Below are 20,392 nucleotides of genomic sequence, written 5' to 3' on the forward strand. Positions count from 1 at the left end.
CTCTCTCTCTCTCTCTCTCTCTCTCTCTCTCTCTCTCTCTCTCTCTCTCTCTCTCTCTCTCTCTCTCGTATACAAAATATAATTGTCCACTATTGGTGTGTGTTGTCGTCAGTAAGACACACGCCAATAGTGTGTCGGTGTCAAGTGCTCAATAATAGAGTCCCTATTTACTCTGAGATAATGGTGTGGCTTTTGAAACCTTTCAAGCTGTTGGATGATCGTCTGCTTCACGCGACTACATGTGAATTATAGAAGGAAGGAAATGTGTACATTTCCCATAAGTGAATAATGCCGTATATTACTATAAAACAAAATTGTTTTCAAACTTTTCTTCTCAAAATATTTAACTGTGTAGCCAGCAAGCAGTGTAACAATTCGTCATTGGGGTCTAAATGCTACCCTGACACGCTGTTTCCTTTTGAATTCTGGCGGCCTCGACCAGCCTATGTTAATCACGGACCCTAGACCATTCCCTCTGTTAACTTGGGTGAGGCTAGCCCCAAGTGTCTGGCCTTCAACATTGGACACACAGATAAACATTCTCTCTTATGCCTATAAGAGAGAATGTCGTTTGTACACACATAGAGACAGAAACAGAGATGGGTGGTGTTGACATATGTTTGGATGCGGCATACGTTCCTAATTATTATCCCTAATTCTCATATTTTTTCTTGGATTTGTTATTGGTGAAATTATACCAGGTCGACCAAGGCACCTTGACCTGGGTGCCGGATCGACCCGCTCACCGGGTGACACTGCAGTTGGTCTGTCCCAGCTGGATTGCTTCCGAGCTTCACATGAGGCTGGGAAAATTTTCTCATTTCAGCGACACAATTCACTTGTATGAGAGTACACGAGACACAATTGTAACACATTACCTTTCACAAACACGCAAGCTGATTATATCAGAATGAACTCCTCCCGTGTAAAGTTCAAACCTAGACTGACAGGAGCAATAAAACTCTTTGAGAGGTCCAGTACTCTGATCTAGTGGCTTCTAGACTGTTAAGAGTCACTGGAAGCCGAAGCTATTTATCCAATGACCCAAAAACTCCAAGTAGTCACAGATCAGAAGTTAGTTTTCATTGTCCTGGAGTGCTGGAACTGCGAGAGAAACTCAGTGGAACTGCAGTGTAATTTTTGGGGTCGTGTACCCTACCACGCAGATTAGATGTTCCGGTAGAATATTCTTCACAATTTCGTCACGAAGCATATTTATATATATGTCGTACCTAGTAGCCAGAACGCACTTCTCGGCCTACTATGCAAGGCCAAATTTGGCTAATACGCTGAGTGATTTTCTTTATTTTCAATAATTTTTTTCCAAGTAGTTTATTTGAATTATTATTATTATTTTATATTAAGACCATAATTTATTCACTTATTTGTGTTATTTTAGGTTTGGTTTAGATAGGTTAGGTTTAGATAGGTTAGGTTAGGTAGGGTTGGTTAGGTTCAGTCGTATATCTACATTAGTTTTAATTCAAATTTTATCAAATTAACTTATGCATATTGAAATGTACAGATTTATCATTTCATCAGAAAAAAATAATTGGAAAAAGTATATAAATTCAGGAAAACTTTGCTTATTAGGCAAATCGGGCCTTTCATATTAGGCCAAGTACGACGTTCTGGCTACTAGGTACAACATATATATATATATATATATATATATATATATATATATATATATATATATATATATATATATATATATATATATATATATATATATATATATATATTTATATATATATATATATATATATATATATATATATATATATATATATATATATATATATATATATATGTCGTACCTAGTAGCCAGAACGCACTTCTCGGCTTACTATGCAAGGCCCGATTTGCCTAATAAGCCAAGTTTTCATGAATTAATTGTTTTTCAACTACCTAACCTACCTAACCTAACCTAACCTAACTTTTTCGGCTACCTAACCTAACCTAACCTATAAAGATAGGTTAGGTTAGGTTAGGTAGGGTTGGTTAGGTTCGGTCATATATCTACGTTAATTTTAACTCCAATAAAAAATAATTGACCTCATACATAATGAAATGAGTAGCTTTATCATTTCATAAGAAAAAAATTAGAGAAAATATATTAATTCAGGAAAACTTGGCTTATTAGGCAAATCGGGCTTTGCATAGTAGGCCGAGTACGACGTTCTGGCTACTAGGTACGACATATATATATATATATATATATATATATATATATATATATATGTCGTACCTAGTAGCCAGAACTCACTTCTCAGCCTACTATTCAAGGCCCGATTTGCCTAATAAGCCAAGTTTTCCTGAATTAATATATTTACTATAATTTTTTTCTTATGAAATGATAAAGCAACCCTTTTCTCTATGTATGAGGTCAATTTTTTTTTATTGGAGTTAAAATTAACGTAGATATATGACCGAACCTAACCAACCCTACCTAACCTAACCTAACCTATATTTATAGGTAAGGTTAGGTTAGGTAGCCAAAAAAAGCTAGGTTAGGTTAGGTTAGGTAGGTTAGGTAGACGAAAAAACATTAATTCATGGAAACTTGGCTTATTAGGCAAATCGGGCCTTGAATAGTAGGCTGAGAAGTGCGTTCTGGCTATTAGGTACGACATATATATATATATATGTCGTACCTAGTAGCCAGAACGCACTTCTCAGCCTACTATGCAAGGCCCGATTTGCCTAATAAGCCAAGTTTTCCTGAATTAATATATTTTCTCTAATTTTTTTCTTATGAAATGATAAAGCTACCCATTTCATTATGTATGAGGTCAATTTTTTGTTATTGGAATAAAAATTAACGTAGATATATGACCAAACCTAACCAACCCTACCTAACCTAACCTAACCTATCTGTCTAGGTTAGGTTCGGTTAGGTAGCCGAAAAAGTTAGGTTAGGTTAGGTTAGGTAGGTTAGGTAGTCGAAAAACAATTATTTCATGAAAACTTGGCTTATTAGGCAAATCGGGCCTTGCATAGTAGGCTGAGAAGTGCGTTCTGGCTATTAGGTACGACATATATATATATATATATATATATATATATATATATGTCGTACCTAGTAGCCAGAACGCACTTCTCAGCCTACTATGCAAGGCCAAATTTGCCAAATAAGCCAAGTTTTCCTGAATTAATATATTTTCTCTAATTTTTTTCTTATGAAATGATAAAGCTACCCATTTCATTATGTATGAGGTCAATTTTTTTTTTATTGGAGTTAAAATTAACGTAGATATATGACCGAACCTAACCAACCCTACCTAACCTAACCTAACCTATCTTTATAGGTTAGGTTAGGTTAGGTAGCCGAAAAAGTGAGGTTAGGTTAGGTTAGGTAGGTTAGGTAGTCGAAAAACAATTAGTTCATGAAAACTTGGCTTATTAGACAAATTTGGCCTTGCATAGTAGGCTGAGAAGTGCGTTCTGGCTATTAGGTACGACATATATATATATATATATATATATATATATATATATATATATATATATGTCGTACCTAGTAGCCAGAACTCACTTCTCAGCCTACTATTCAAGGCCCGATTTGCCTAATAAGCCAAGTTTTCCTGAATTAATATATTTACTATAATTTTTTTCTTATGAAATGATAAAGCAACCCTTTTCTCTATGTATGAGGTAAATTTTTATTTATTGGAGTTAAAATTAACGTAGATATATGACCGAACCTAACCAACCCTACCTAACCTAACCTAACCTATATTTATAGGTAAGGTTAGGTTAGGTAGCCAAAAAAAGCTAGGTTAGGTTAGGTTAGGTAGACGAAAAAACATTAATTCATGAAAACTTGGCTTATTAGGCAAATCGGGCCTTGAATAGTAGGCTGAGAAGTGCGTTCTGGCTATTAGGTACGACATATATATATATATATATATATATATATATATATATATATATATATATATATATATATATATATATATATAAATGTTCGTTTGTGTAAAATCGCTAATCACCGCAAGTTCTTCTTTCTCCGTTCCATTCTCATCCGAGCAGGTTTTTATATACATACTAAATAGATGTCACGTCTGTGACGGGTAAAAACCATGCTTTTTTGAAAAACTGTCTTTTTCATGTGTTTTTCAAATCTTTGAAATCTCCTTACCGATTGCTTTGAAATTTTGCAAATAACGTTGCATTCCAATAGGTGCGTGTTTTTATATACTAACAATATACATGCCTCACCTGTGACAAGAAAAAACATGCTTTTTTGAAAAACAGTGCCATCTGTTGCACTAAGAGCAACGGACGCTCTAATCTCTAAAAGTTCTTCACTGATTGCTCTGAAATCTTGACACAACGTTCCATTCGAATACGTGTATATTTTTATATACCTACTATATAGATTCCACACCTGTGATAGGTAAAAACATGTATTTTTTTTAAACAGAACAATCGGTTTCAATAGGAGCAACACATGCTATACAAAAAATTATATGATTTAATATCAATGTTTACAATTGCACTGACGAATTTTCATAAATTTCCATTTATTTTCATTTTGAATCAATTATTTTGTGTGACATTGCGTTGGAATTGAGTTGTGTCGTTTACCATACCGTTCATTTCGTCAGTATAAGTACAGATGCCACACCTGTGAGAGGTAAAAACATGCTTATTTTTTATTTATTTTTTTTTTAAAAAGGTGCCACCTGTTGCACGTAAGAGCAACAGACGCTATATTAAATATGTTATGATTCCATTACAAAGTTTCCGATTTCAATGATAAATAGAATTTTCCTAGATTTCTATTTATTTTCAGTTTTATTTAATTATTTTGTGTGACATTGCGTTGGAATTCAGCTGTGTTGTTTAACGTACTGTTCATTTCATGAGTATAGCGTATTTGTTTATATTTTCATTTTTCATTTCGTTTCATTAACTATTTTTCTTATATTTCAGTGATGGGAACATCAGATCATTGGATTTTCCCAATTTTCTGATGGGAACATCAGATTATTTGGGAATGCAATGGACGAGGGAGTGGGGAATGTTGGGGAGGACGATGGGACAGGGGAGGGGGGAAAAGGTGGTGGAAGACAACGGAACAAGGAAGTTGGGGATGATGGGGGCGAGGGGAATGGAGAATGGTGGGGAGGACCAGGAGACAGGGAAGCGGGAGATAGTGGAGTGGACGAGGGGACGGTGGAGTGGGGAATGGTTAGGAGGACGAGGGGACGCTTGTGTGGGAGATGGTGGGGAGGACGAGTGGACGCTGGAGTGGGAGATGGTGGGGACGACGAGGGACGGTGGAGTGGGGCATGGTTGGGAGGACGAGGGCACATAGGAAGGCGGATGGTGGAGAGGACTGGGGGACAGGCGAAGGATGCTGTGGCTAAGCCAAGCAAATGTGTTGCTGAGTCACAGCAAAGCGTTTCTGGGTACAGCTAGTATAATATATATATATATATATATATATATATATATATATATATATATATATATATATATATATATATATATATATATATATATATATATATATATATATATATATATATATATATATATATATATATGTATATATATATATATATGTATATATATATATATATATATATATATATATATATATATATATATATATATATATATATATATATATATATATATATATATATATATATATATATTATTATATTTTGGTAGCAGTCTTTCTTGTAAACATATGTTGTTGAATATGACCGAAAAGGTAAGATTAATAATTCTAACACGAATCTTCTCAATATTTCTGCTGTTTTTCTTCACTGTCGGTGGTAATAAAAATATCAATTCTCCGAAATTCATTTTTTTAATTGTCTGACGCCTAAACGCGTTTCGTAATTCGTATTCCATTATCAAAGTCTTAATTTACACACAAATTCTTCGTAATTATACTCTATTGGATGAGGTGATATGATACAAAAGTTTTGGGAGAGGTGACAAACACAAGACAGAACACGAAACAATGGGTATAAATTGGATAAGTGAACATATGAATGGAAGTAACTGCAGAAGGTCTATTGGCTCATACTTCCTCTTGCTGCTTCCATATTGGTTCGAGGGTCTTGAAGTAGGTAGAATATAGTTGTGCATTAATTGATTGTTGATTGCTGGTGTTGACGTTTTGATGTGTAGTGCCTCGCTGATGTCTAGGCGCCTGCTATCGCCGTACCTATTGATGATTTCTTTGTTGTTTGTTAAGATTTCTCTGGTGATGGTCTGGTTGTGAGAAGAGATTATGTGTTCCTTGATGGCTCCCTGTTGCTTATGAATTGTTAGTCGCCTAGAAAGAGACGTTGTTTTCTTGCCTATATACTGAGTTCTTTGGGGCTTACAGTCTCCAAGTGGGCATTTAAGGGCATAGACCACGTTGGTCTCTTTCAAAGCGTTCTGCTTGGTGTCTGGCAAGTTTTTCATGAGTAGATTGCCCGTTTTTTTGGTTTTATAATAAATTATCAATTGTATTTTCTGATTTTTGTCTGTAGGGATGACGTTCCTATCAACAATATCTTTCAGGACCCTTCCCTCCGTTTTATGAGCCGTCGAAAAGAAGTTCCTGTAAAATAGTTTAATTGGAGGTACAAGTGTTGTGTTGGTTTACTCTTCAGAAGCTGCATGGCGTTTTACCTTTCTTTTTATGATGTCTTCAACAAAACCGTTAGAGAAGCCGTTGTTGACTAGGACTTGCCTTACCCTACAGAGTTCTTCATCGGCTTCATAGAGCACGGTCGACGTAAGCATTGACAACACTCCTCTTGTACCTGTGTGGGCATTCACTATTGGCATTGAGGCACATTCCTATGTTTGTTTCTTTGGTGTAGACTGCAGTATGGAAGCCTCCGCTCCTTTCTGTGACTGTTACATCCAGAAAGGGCAGCTTCCCATTGTTCTCCATCTCGTACGTGAAACTCAACACAGAATTCTGCTCAAATGCCTCCTTCAGCTGCTGCAGACATCTGGCATCAGGTACCTGTATAAAAATGTCGTCAACATACCTGCAGTATATGGCCGGTTTCAAGCCCATGTCAACTAAGACCCCGAGCAAGATTCACTAGTCCATTAAAATTGGTTAATAATACCAACGAGTGTTTTATTTCTGGTTTACACTTGGGAGCTTGTTTGTAGAACGTTCCTTTTGCTTGACCAAAAGCGAAATCCAAGACCGATTTTGGGTATTTCAACTTCTACCCAGTTTCAAATATTTTCATTATTTCTTCATCAAAAAAATCCGGGCATCAAACTCTCAGGACTCTGAGAAACATACCAGAAAATACTGCCCGCTTAACCAGAATAGGATGATTTGAGTAAAAATGAACATACGAGCACACATTGGTAGGTTTCCTATACACATTGAATTTGAAACTCTTACCGATCCTATGAATCATGATGTCTAAAAAAGGTCGAACACCATTCTCTTCATTCTCAATTATGAATTTAATTGACAAAACCAATGAATTAAGCTGAATGAGGAGATCAGTTTGGTCATGGTTACCCGGTCACAGGCACAAAATATCGTCAACGTTTCTATTCCACTCCAAATTTGAGGGTAAAATCCTGGGTAAGATGTTCGTTTCAAAACACTCAAATATACAAATTGTTCAAAACCGGGGAGAGAGGATTACCCATCGCCATGCTAAATGTTTGTTTATAAAATGGCGATGGGTAATCCGGCCGACGGAGAAATGGTCTCATTGCCTACGAGGGACTAGTCATAGAGTATGCAGCCCATCATGAAGCCTCCACCTAAAGAATCGCATTAGGAAACTAGAAAAGGAATAAGTATTTGCGACGAGGTTAGTCCCAGAGCTGCTGGATGGGATAAAAAGAACGACTGAAGAAACTGAATCTGACAACGTTAGAACAAAAGGACGGAGCAGAGAGATATGATAGCAGCATACAAAATACTTAGGGGGGGATTACCGGAGTATAAATAGACGAAATTTTCCCATGGAATACCAACAGAATAGGACTTAGGTTGAACCTGGAAACGCAGATGAGTCATAGAGATGTTAGAAAGTTTTCTTTTAGCATGAGAGTAGTGGGGAAATAATATTGATTATTGCTATAAACACCCTCCTGGTACTTTGGAGCTAATTAACTGTTTAACAATTGTAAACAAAGTCGCCAAAGATTGAGAAAAGATATCCAGGTTAGTAAGTGCATGCGTAACCGCTTCGTGAATCTGGCCCCAGACCAGCCCTATACTCTTATTTCATCTATTGTATTTACCTATCAGTACTTACCTATCATTGGCTACAGAAAATGAGTCCCGCTTGTAAATTCCTCTCAGTTTCTTGTATGTTATGATCATGTTCCCTTTGTTTCTTGTCTCCTCCAGAGTCGTGAGGTTTACTTCCCTTAACCTGTTCTCATAACTCAGCCCTTGTTGTTCTAGTTATAATCTTGTTGTAGGTTTTAACTTTAAATTTTATTTTTCCAAAGATGGGGATTCCTGGCCGGTGCCCCATGTTCCACTGCTGGTCTAACAAGGGGTGACCTTGAAAGTAGAGGGCCTTGAAAGAGTCGTAAAACGGTACTGTCGTCTAGGCTTCTAAACGACGTTCTAATGCTTCTCAGTGTCTCATAAGTTGACGATTTTTTCCTTGTCTATGTGAGCCTCTGGAGAGAGTACTGGAATTATATCCATTCCGAAACCTTCTTTCTCTTTGACTCCTGTAGTTGACCTCCCATTATAGTTTACATAACGCCTGGCTCCTTTGTCCCTTTTCCTATTGTATAACTCCCTAAACACTCGGGTGCAGACAAAGTGGTCCGTCCACCGGTCGCTCCAACTGCAGATACACAGAGAAATCCCACTAACTTGGGTGTAGTGCGGTGAAGTTGGACTGGCTTCAGTAGAGGCCTCCAGACTCCCTGAGGTTCTAGTACAATACTGGATGTATAGCTTGTAATAAGTTGGGGTGGTACAGTGGTAAGCTGAGCGGCGGGGAGTTCTTTGGTCATGGGTTCAAATCATCTCAGAGCTTCAGTTGATTATCTCATTGATATACAACATGTTAGTGGGATGTATCTGTGTAATAGATGGTGCCGTTATGTTATTGATTAGTTGTTGTGGTTATAAAAGGTAATGTAGTTGTTGATGTTATACATTGTATTGTTGTTGTTGTTGATGCTGTAGATGGTATTGTTATTGTTGATGATGATGTGAATGGCATTGTTGGTGTTGATGTCAGTATAGATGATATTGTTGATGTTGATGTTATATGTATCAGTAAGAAAATCATTTAGAGCAATGAGGCGACTCGATCCATCGATCACGGTACAGACGCGCACCTTACCCCTGTACCACAAAAATGTATAAGTTACACATTTTTCACTGATTCCTGGACGGAAGTCGTGGAGCCACTCGAGGAAGCTTCCAGACTTCCTGTGAATTCAGTGGAATCCCATGATGTATAACTTACCCCATGTCGTGGTGCAGGGGCAAGGTCCACGGCTGTGAATACCATGATCGCAGGTTCGAGTCACCTCATTGTTCTAAATGATTCTCCTCACTAATATTCATCACGTTGGTGTGATTTCTTTGAGTATAGATGTTATGAAATATATTGTTGATGTTGTGGATGTTGTACATGATGCTGATGTTATTGACGATGTTTTAGATGGTGTTGTTAACGTTGTAGATAAAGATATATCTGTTGATGGTTGTGGTAGTGCTGATGTAGTATATAGTGAGGTCTCCGTTATTGGTGGCGGAGGTAGTGATGTTGTCATTGATGATATTGACGTTATTCTTGTGGTTCTTAACGATAATTGTGTTGAAGGGGCTGTCGTTGACAGTGTTGGTACTGAAGACGGGGCTGTCGTTGACAGTGTTGGTACTGAAGACGAAGCTGTCGTTGACAGTGTTGGTACTGTAGACGGGGCTGTCGTTGACAGTGTTGGTACTGAAGACGGGGCTGTCGTTGACAGTGTTGGTACTGAAGACGGGGCTGTCGTTGACAGTGTTGGTACTGAAGACGAAGCTGTCGTTGACAGTGTTGGTACTGTAGACGGGGCTGTCGTTGACAGTGTTGGTACTGAAGACGAGGCTGTCGTTGACAGTGTTGGTACTGAAGACGAGGCTGTCGTTGACAGTGTTGGTACAGAAGACGAGGCTGTCGTTGACAGTGTTGGTACTGAAGACGAGGCTGTCGTTGACAGTATTGGTACTGAAGACGAGGCTGTCGTTGACAGTATTGGTACTGAAGGCGAGGCTGTCGTTGACAGTGTTGGTACTGAAGACGAAGCTGTCGTTGACAGTGTTGGTACTGAAGACGAGGCTGTCGTTGACAGTGTTGGTACTGAAGACAGGGCTGTCGTTGACAGTGTTGGTATTGAAGACGGGGCTGTCGTTGACAGTGTTGGTATTGAAGACGAGGTTGTCGTTGACAGTGTTTTTACTGAAGACGGGGCTGTCGTTGACAGTGTTGGTACTGAAGACGAGGCTGTCGTTGACAGTGTTGGAACTAAAGACGGGGCTGTCGTTGACAGTGTTGGTACTGAAGACGGGGCTGTCGTTGACAGTGTTAGTACTGAAGACGGGGCTGTCGTTGACAGTGTTGGTACTGAAGACGAGGCTGTCGTTGACAGTGTTGGAACTGAAGACGGGGCTGTCGTTGACAGTGTTGATACTGAAGACGGGGCTTTCGTTGACAGTGTTGGTATTGAAGACGGGGCTGTCGTTGACAGTGTTGGTACTGAAGACGAGGCTGACGTTGACAGTGTTGGTACTGAAGACGCGGCTGTCGTTGTCAGTGTTGGTACTGAAGACGAGGCTGTCGTTGACAGTGTTGGTACTGAAGACGGGGCTGTCGTTGGCAGTGTTGGTACTGAAGACGGGGCTGTCGTTGACAGTGTTGGTACTGAAGACGGGGCTGTCGTTGACAGTGTTGGTACTGTAGACGAGGCTGTCGTTGACAGTGTTGGTACTGAAGACGAGGCTGTCGTTGACAGTGCTGGTACTGTAGACGAGGCTGTCGTTGACAGTGTTGGTACTGAAGACGAGACTGTCGTTGACAGTGTTGGTAGTGCAGACGAGACTGTCGTTGACAGTGTTGGTACTGTAGATGAGGCTGTCGTTGACAGTGTTGGTACTGAAAACGAGGCTGTCGTTGGTAGTGTTGGTACTGAAGACGAGACTGTCGTTGACAGTGTTGGTAGTGTAGACGAGACTGTCGTTGACAGTGTTGGTACTGAAGACGGGGCTGTCGTTGACAGTGTTGGTACTGAAGACGGGGCTGTCGTTGACAGTGTGGGTACTGAAGACGAAGCTGTCGTTGACAGTATTGGTACTGAAAACGAGGCTGTTGTTGACAGTGTTGGTACTGAAGACGAGGCTGTCGTTGACAGTGTTGGTACTGAAGACGAGGCTGTCGTTGACAGTGTTGGTACTGTAGATGAGGCTGTCGTTGACAGTGTTGGTACTGTAGACGAGGCTGTCGTTGACAGAGTTGGTACTGAAGACGAGGCTGTCGTTGACAGTGTTGGTACTGAAGACGGGGCTGTCGTTGACAGTGTTGGTATTGAAGACGGGGCTGTCGTTGACAGTGTTGGTATTGAAGACGAGGTTGTCGTTGACAGTGTTTTTACTGAAGACGGGGCTGTCGTTGACAGTGTTGGTACTGAAGACGAGGCTGTCGTTGACAGTGTTGGAACTAAAGACGGGGCTGTCGTTGACAGTGTTGGTACTGAAGACGGGGCTGTCGTTGACAGTGTTGGTACTGAAGACGGGGCTGTCGTTGACAGTGTTGGTACTGAAGACGAGGCTGTCGTTGACAGTGTTGGAACTGAAGACGGGGCTGTCGTTGACAGTGTTGGTACTGAAGACGGGGCTTTCGTTGACAGTGTTGGTATTGAAGACGGGGCTGTCGTTGACAGTGTTGGTACTGAAGACGAGGCTGACGTTGACAGTGTTGGTACTGAAGACGGGGCTGTCGTTGACAGTGTTGGTACTGTAGACGAGGCTGTCGTTGACAGTGTTGGTACTGAAGACGCGGCTGTTGTTGTCAGTGTTGGTACTGAAGACGAGGCTGTCGTTGACAGTGTTGGTACTGAAGACGGGGCTGTCGTTGGCAGTGTTGGTACTGAAGACGGGGCTGTCGTTGACAGTGTTGGTACTGAAGACGGGGCTGTCGTTGACAGTGTTGGTACTGTAGACGAGGCTGTCGTTGACAGTGTTGGTACTGAAGACGAGGCTGTCGTTGACAGTGCTGGTACTGTAGACGAGGCTGTCGTTGACAGTGTTGGTACTGAAGACGAGACTGTCGTTGACAGTGTTGGTAGTGCAGACGAGACTGTCGTTGACAGTGTTGGTACTGTAGATGAGGCTGTCGTTGACAGTGTTGGTACTGAAAACGAGGCTGTCGTTGGTAGTGTTGGTACTGAAGACGAGACTGTCGTTGACAGTGTTGGTAGTGTAGACGAGACTGTCGTTGACAGTGTTGGTACTGAAGACGGGGCTGTCGTTGACAGTGTTGGTACTGAAGACGGGGCTGTCGTTGACAGTGTGGGTACTGAAGACGAAGCTGTCGTTGACAGTATTGGTACTGAAAACGAGGCTGTTGTTGACAGTGTTGGTACTGAAGACGAGGCTGTCGTTGACAGTGTTGGTACTGAAGACGAGGCTGTCGTTGACAGTGTTGGTACTGTAGATGAGGCTGTCGTTGACAGTGTTGGTACTGTAGACGAGGCTGTCGTTGACAGAGTTGGTACTGAAGACGAGGCTGTCGTTGACAGTGTTGGTACTGTAGACGAGGCTGTCGTTGACAGTGTTGGTACTGAAGACGAAGCTGTCGTTGACAGTGTTGGTACTGAAGACGAGGCTGTCGTTGACAGTGTTGGTACTGTAGACGAGGCTGTCGTTGACAGTGTTGGTACTGTAGACGGGGCTGTCGTTGACAGTGTTGGTACTGAAGACGAGGCTGTCATTGACAGTGTTGGTACTGAAGACGGGGCTGTCGTTGACAGTGTTGGTACTGAAGACGAGGCTGTCGTTGGCAGTGTTGGTACTGAAGACGGGGCTGTCGTTGACAGTGTTGGTACTGAAGACGAGGCTGTCGTTGACAGTGTTGGTACTGTAGACGGGGCTGTCGTTGACAGTGTTGGTACTGAAGACGAGGTTGTCGTTGACAGTGTTGGTACTGAAGACGGGGCTGTCGTTGACAGTGTTGGTACTGAAGACGAGGTTGTCATTGACAGTGTTGGTACTGAAGACGGGGCTGTCGTTGACAGTGTTGGTACTGAAGACGAGGCTGTCATTGACAGTGTTGGTACTGAAGACGGGGCTGTCGTTGACAGTGTTGGTATTGAAGACGGGGCTGTCGTTGACAGTGTTGGTGCTGAAGACGAGGTTGTCGTTGACAGTGCTGGTACTGAAGACGGGGCTGTCGTTGACAGTGTTGGTATTGAAGACGGGGCTGTCGTTGACAGTGTTGGTACTGAAGACGAGGTTGTCGTTGACAGTGTTGGTACTGAAGACGGGGCTGTCGTTGACAGTGTTGGTACTGAAGACGAGGCTGTCGTTGACAGTGTTGGAACTGAAGACGGGGCTGTCGTTGACAGTGTTGGTACTGAAGACGGGGCTGTCGTTGATAGTGTTGGTACTGAAGACGGGGCTGTCGTTGACAGTGTTGGTACTGAAGACGAGGCTGTCGTTGACAGTGTTGGAACTGAAGACGGGGCTGTCGTTGACAGTGTTGGTACTGAAGACGGGGCTTTCGTTGACAGTGTTGGTATTGAAGACGGAGCTGTCGTTGACAGTGTTGGTACTGAAGACGAGGCTGACGTTGACAGTGTTGGTACTGAAGACGGGGCTGTCGTTGACAGTGTTGGTACTGTAGACGAGGCTGTCGTTGACAGTGTTGGTACTGAAGACGCGGCTGTCGTTGTCAGTGTTGGTACTGAAGACGAGGCTGTCGTTGACAGTGTTGGTACTGTAGACGGGGCTGTCGTTGACAGTGTTGGTACTGAAGACGAGGCTGTCGTTGACAGTGTTGGTACTGAAGACGGGGCTGTCGTTGACAGTGTTGGTACTGTAGACGAGGCTGTCGTTGACAGTGTTGGTACTGAAGACGAGGCTGTCGTTGACAGTGCTGGTACTGTAGACGAGGCTGTCGTTGACAGTGTTGGTACTGAAGACGAGACTGTCGTTGACAGTGTTGGTAGTGCAGACGAGACTGTCGTTGACAGTGTTGGTACTGTAGATGAGGCTGTCGTTGACAGTGTTGGTACTGAAAACGAGGCTGTCGTTGGTAGTGTTGGTACTGAAGACGAGACTGTCGTTGACAGTGTTGGTAGTGTAGACGAGACTGTCGTTGACAGTGTTGGTACTGAAGACGGGGCTGTCGTTGACAGTGTTGGTACTGAAGACGGGGCTGTCGTTGACAGTGTGGGTACTGAAGACGAAGCTGTCGTTGACAGTATTGGTACTGAAAACGAGGCTGTTGTTGACAGTGTTGGTACTGAAGACGAGGCTGTCGTTGACAGTGTTGGTACTGAAGACGAGGCTGTCGTTGACAGTGTTGGTACTGTAGATGAGGCTTTCGTTGACTGTGTTGGTACTGTAGACGAGGCTGTCGTTGACAGAGTTGGTACTGAAGACGAGGCTGTCGTTGACAGTGTTGGTACTGTAGACGAGGCTGTCGTTGACAGTGTTGGTACTGAAAACGAAGCTGTCGTTGACAGTGTTGGTACTGAAGACGAGGCTGTCGTTGACAGTGTTGGTACTGTAGACGAGGCTGTCGTTGACAGTGTTGGTACTGTAGACGGGGCTGTCGTTGACAGTGTTGGTACTGAAGACGAGGCTGTCATTGACAGTGTTGGTACTGAAGACGGGGCTGTCGTTGACAGTGTTGGTACTGAAGACGAGGCTGTCGTTGGCAGTGTTGGTACTGATGACGGGGCTGTCGTTGACAGTGTTGGTACTGAAGACGAGGCTGTCGTTGACAGTGTTGGTACTGTAGACGGGGCTGTCGTTGACAGTGTTGGTACTGAAGACGAGGTTGTCGTTGACAGTGTTGGTACTGAAGACGGGGCTGTCGTTGACAGTGTTGGTACTGAAGACGAGGTTGTCATTGACAGTGTTGGTACTGAAGACGGGGCTGTCGTTGACAGTGTTGGTACTGAAGACGAGGCTGTCATTGACAGTGTTGGTACTGAAGACGGGGCTGTCGTTGACAGTGTTGGTATTGAAGACGGGGCTGTCGTTGACAGTGTTGGTGCTGAAGACGAGGTTGTCGTTGACAGTGCTGGTACTGAAGACGGGGCTGTCGTTGACAGTGTTGGTATTGAAGACGGGGCTGTCGTTGACAGTGTTGGTACTGAAGACGAGGTTGTCGTTGACAGTGTTGGTACTGAAGACGGGGCTGTCGTTGACAGTGTTGGTACTGAAGACGAGGCTGTCGTTGACAGTGTTGGAACTGAAGACGGGGCTGTCGTTGACAGTGTTGGTACTGAAGACGGGCCTGTCGTTGACAGTGTTGGTACTGAAGACGGGGCTGTCGTTGACAGTGTTGGTACTGAAGACGAGGCTGTCGTTGACAGTGTTGGAACTGAAGACGGGGCTGTCGTTGACAGTGTTGGTACTGAAGACGGGGCTTTCGTTGACAGTGTTGGTATTGAAGACGGAGCTGTCGTTGACAGTGTTGGTACTGAAGACGAGGCTGACGTTGACAGTGTTGGTACTGAAGACGGGGCTGTCGTTGACAGTGTTGGTACTGTAGACGAGGCTGTCGTTGACAGTGTTGGTACTGAAGACGCGGCTGTCGTTGTCAGTGTTGGTACTGAAGACGAGGCTGTCGTTGACAGTGTTGGTACTGTAGACGGGGCTGTCGTTGACAGTGTTGGTACTGAAGACGAGGCTGTCGTTGACAGTGTTGGTACTGAAGACAAGGCTGTCGTTGACAGTGTTGGTACTGTAGACGAGGCTGTCGTTGACAGTGTTGGTACTGTAGACGAGGCTGTCGTTGACAGTGTTGGTACTGAAGGCGAAGCTGTCGTTGACAGTGTTGGTACTGAAGACGAGGCTGTCGTTGACAGTGTTGGTACTGAAGACGGGGCTGTCGTTGACAGTGTTGGTACTGAAGACGAGGCTGTCGTTGACAGTGTTGGTACTGTAGACGGGGCTGTCGTTGACAGTGTTGGTACTGAAGACGAGGTTGTCGTTGACAGTGTTGGTACTGAAGACGAGGTTGTCATTGACAGTGTTGGTACTGAAGACGGGGCTGTCGTTGACAGTGTTGGTACTGAAGACGAGGCTGTCATTGACAGTGTTGGTACTGAAGACGGGGCTGTCGTTGACAGTGTTGGTATTGAAGACGGGGCTGTCGTTGACAGTGTTGGTACTGAAGACGAGGTTGTCGTTGACAGTGCTGGTACTGAAGACGGGGCTGTCGTTGACAGTGTTGGTATTGAAGACGGGGCTGTCGTTGACTGTATTGGTACTGAAGACGAGGTTGTCGTTGACAGTGTTGGTACTGAAGACGAGGCTGTCGTTGACAGTGTTGGTACTGAAGACGAGGCTGTCGTTGACAGTGTTGGAACTGAAGACGGGGCTGTCGTTGACAGTGTTGGTACTGAAGACGGGGCTGTCGTTGACAGTGTTGGTACTGAAGACGGGGCAGTCGTTGACAGTGTTGGTACTGAAGACGAAGCTGTCGTTGACAGTGTTGGAACTGAAGACGGGGCTGTCGTTGACAGTGTTGGTACTGAAGACGGGGCTGTCGTTGACAGTGTTGGTACTGAAGACGGGGCTGTCGTTGACAGTGTTGGTACTGAAGACGAGGCTGACGTTGACAGTGTTGGTACTGAAGACGGGGCTGTCGTTGACAGTGTTGGTACTGTAGACGAGGCTGTCGTTGACAGTGTTGGTACTGAAGACGAGGCTGTCGTTGACAGTGTTGGTACTGAAGACGGGGCTGTCGTTGACAGTGTTGGTACTGAAGACGAGGCTGTCGTTGACAGTGTTGGTACTGTAGACGGGGCTGTCGTTGACAGTGTTGGAACTGAAGACGAGGTTGTCGTTGACAGTGTTGGTACTGAAGACGGGGCTGTCGTTGACAGTGTTGGTACTGAAGACGAGGTTGTCATTCACAGTGTTGGTACTGAAGACGAGGTTGTCGTTGACAGTGCTGGTACTGAAGACGGGGCGGTCGTTTACAGTGTTGGTATTGAAGACGGGGCTGTCGTTGACAGTGTTGGTACTGAAGACGATGTTGTCGTTGACAGTGTTGGTACTGAAGACGGGGCTGTCGTTGACAGTGTTGGTACTGAAGACGAGGCTGTCGTTGACAGTGTTGGAACTGAAGACGGGGTTGTCGTTGACAGTGTTGGTACTGAAGACGGGGCTGTCGTTGACAGTGTTGGTACTGAAGACGGGGCTGTCGTTGACAGTGTTGGTACTGAAGACGAGGCTGTCGTTGACAGTGTTGGAACTGAAGACGGGGCTGTCGTTGACAGTGTTGGTATTGAAGACGGGGCTGTCGTTGACAGTGTTGGTACTGAAGACGAGGCTGACGTTGACAGTGTTGGTACTGAAGACGGGGCTGTCGTTGACAGTGTTGGTACTGTAGACGAGGCTGTCGTTGACAGTGTTGGTACTGAAGATGAGGCTGTCGTTGTCAGTGTTGGTACTGAAGACGAGGCTGTCGTTGACAGTGTTGGTACTGTAGACGGGGCTGTCGTTGACAGTGTTGGTACTGAAGACGGGGCTGTCGTTGACAGTGTTGGTACTGAAGACGAGGCTGTCGTTGACAGTGTTGTTACTGAAGACAAGGCTGTCGTTGACAGTGTTGGTACTGAAGACGGGGCTGTCGTTGACAGTGTTGGTACTGTAGACGAGGCTGTCGTTGACAGTGTTGGTACTGAAGACGGGGCTGTCGTTGTCAGTGTTGGTACTGAAGACGAGGCTGTCGTTGACAGTGTTGGTACTGTAGACGGGGCTGTCGTTGTCAGTGTTGGTACTGAAGACGGGGTTGTCGTTGACAGTGTTGGTACTGTAGACGGGGCTGTCGTTTACAGTGTTGGTACTGTAGACGGGGCTGTTGTTGACAGTGTTGGTATTGAAGACGAGGCTGTCGTTTACAGTGTTGGTACTGAAGACGAGGCTGTCGTTGACAGTGTTGGTACTGTACACGGGGCTGTCGTTGACAGTGTTGGTACTGAAGACGAGGCTGTCGTTGACAGCGTTGGTACTGATGACGAGGCTGTCGTTGACAGCATTGGTACTGAAGACGGGGCTGTCGTTGACAGTGTTGGTACTGAAGACGAGGCTGTCGTTGACAAGCACAGTTGTTGACCTTCTTGTTGTCGTATTTGTCGAGATTATAATAATTTTTTGGTTTTACTGTTGTTATTGTTAATATAGTTTCTTTTACAGTTTATGTTGATTACGAGAGCCATTTTTTTTCTTGAGACAAACAAAATAGTTACAATGCAGGGATGAACAGAATTGTATAAGATATTGTATGAACCACGAAAGAAGACTAACGTGTATGAATACACTCTAAGGTTCTGCCCCCCAACACAGTGAATTATTAAATTATTAAATAACAAGAATACATTGAGTTTTAATGCAAAATCGTGTTGAAGAGCCTATAAAAACTTTACAATTTTCTCGAGGAAGTTGTCAGATGTGAGGGTTGGTGGTCTGTGGTAACCGACCTCTCCAAGATGTGTGAGATGGAAATTTTCCTGACTTTAAATTGCTTCTTTACCAAAAGTAAATTAATGTGACCTGAGGAGGTAAATGATCAACTCTGGTGGGTGAGGGTCACTGTGGTGAACGCTGCCTCCGTCAATACTATCACTGTGGTAAACGCTGCCTCCGTCAATACCAGCACTGTGGTGAACGCTGCCTCCGTCCATACTATCACTGTGGTAAACGCTGCCTCCGTCAATACCCGCACTGTGGTGAACGCTGCCTCCGTCAATACCAGCACTGTGGTGAACGCTGCCTCCGTCAATACCAGCACTGTGGTGAACGCTGCCTCCGTCAATACCAGCACTGTGGTGAACGCTGCCTCCGTCCATACTAGCACTGTGGTGAACGCTGCCTCCGTCAATACCAGCACTGTGGTGAACGCTGCCTCCGTCAATACCAGCACTGTGGTGAACGCTGCCTCCGTCAATACCAGCACTGTGGTGAACGCTGCATCCATCCATACTATCACTGTGGTAAACGCTGCCTCTGTCAATACAAGCACTGTGGTGAACGCTGCCTCCGTCAATACCAGCACTGTGGTGAACGCTGCCTCCGTCAATACCAGCACTGTGGTGAACGCTGCCTCCATCAATACTATCACTGTGGTGAACGCTGTCTCCGTCAATACCAGCACTGTGGTGAACGCTGCCTCCGTCAATACCAGCACTGTGGTGAACGCTGCCTCCGTCAATACCAGCACTGTGGTGAACGCTGCCTCCGTCCATACTAGCACTGTGGTGAACGCTGCCTCCGTCAATACCAGCACTGTGGTGAACGCTGCCTCCATCAATACTATCACTGTGGTGAACGCTGTCTCCGTCAATACCAGCACTGTGGTGAACGCTGCCTCCGTCAATACCAGCACTGTGGTGAACGCTGCCTCCGTCAATACCAGCACTGGGGTGAACGCTGCCTCCGTCAATACCAGCAGTGTGGTGAACGCTGCCTCCGTCAATACCAGCACTGTGGTGAACGCTGCCTCCGTCAATACCAGCACTGTGGTGAACGCTGCCTCTGTCAATACCAGCACTGTGGTGAACGCTGCCTCCGTCAATACTAGCACTGTGGTGAACGCTGCCTCTGTCAATACTATCACTGTGGTGAACGCTGCCTCCGTCAATACTAGCACTGTGGTAAACGCTGCCTCCGTCAATACCAGCACTGTGGTGAACGCTGCCTCCGTCAATACCAGCACTGTGGTGAACGCTGCCTCCGTCAATACCAGCACTGTGGTGAACGCTGCCTCCGTCAATACTAGCATTTCATATTGTCTAAGAATTCCAACAATTTTACAGAAGTTCTATACAGTTCTTTAACCTTAAGCAATAAATTCCAAAATTTGAATTGGTCATTAGAAATCAAAATTTTGTATATCAATTATTTTGAGATAAATGAGTTTTATTCTTCTAAATATCTATTTCGGTTTTAGCGTTAAAAAATCCCTTGCATTACGTAGCGAAATAGTTTTTGGAAATTGTATAAAGGTTTTGGAGTTTGGCGCTGAGCGTGAGACCTAGTACCCAGAGCTTGACAACGACAGGTCGCTTGTAGCGTCGTAGTCAAGGAATGGCTGTCGTTGATTTGTTTATCACAGTAAAACAAATAACTTTTCCGCTTGGAATAGTTTAACGAGTAATATGTATTAAAGAACATGTATAGCTCTTCTGTACG

The 20,392-nt window shown here is 44.0% G+C and overlaps 1 protein-coding gene across 1 annotated transcript; it reads left to right on the forward strand.

Moving 5' to 3' along the window:
• Window positions 1-9,523: 9,523 nt before the first annotated feature.
• Window positions 9,524-20,037, forward strand: LOC138354783 (uncharacterized). The gene is made up of 2 exons (XM_069309274.1): window positions 9,524-9,856; window positions 18,763-20,037. Exons 1-2 carry the CDS (start codon window positions 9,524-9,526, stop codon window positions 20,035-20,037), a joined length of 1,608 nt encoding a protein of 535 aa, XP_069165375.1.
• Window positions 20,038-20,392: the final 355 nt, after the last annotated feature.

The sequence above is a fragment of the Procambarus clarkii genome, chromosome 64 (assembly GCF_040958095.1).
Source record: "Procambarus clarkii isolate CNS0578487 chromosome 64, FALCON_Pclarkii_2.0, whole genome shotgun sequence".
Taxonomy (NCBI): domain Eukaryota; kingdom Metazoa; phylum Arthropoda; class Malacostraca; order Decapoda; family Cambaridae; genus Procambarus; species Procambarus clarkii.

Excerpts from the sequence above, each read along its gene's own strand:
- LOC138354783 (XM_069309274.1), top strand. The coding sequence starts at position 9,524 with ATGATTCTCCTCACTAATATTCATCACGTTGGTGTGATTTCTTTGAGT. Across the intron at positions 9,857-18,762 it reads ACGGGGCTGTCGTTGACAGT|GTAAATGATCAACTCTGGTG; the intron begins GTTGGTACTGAA and ends TGACCTGAGGAG.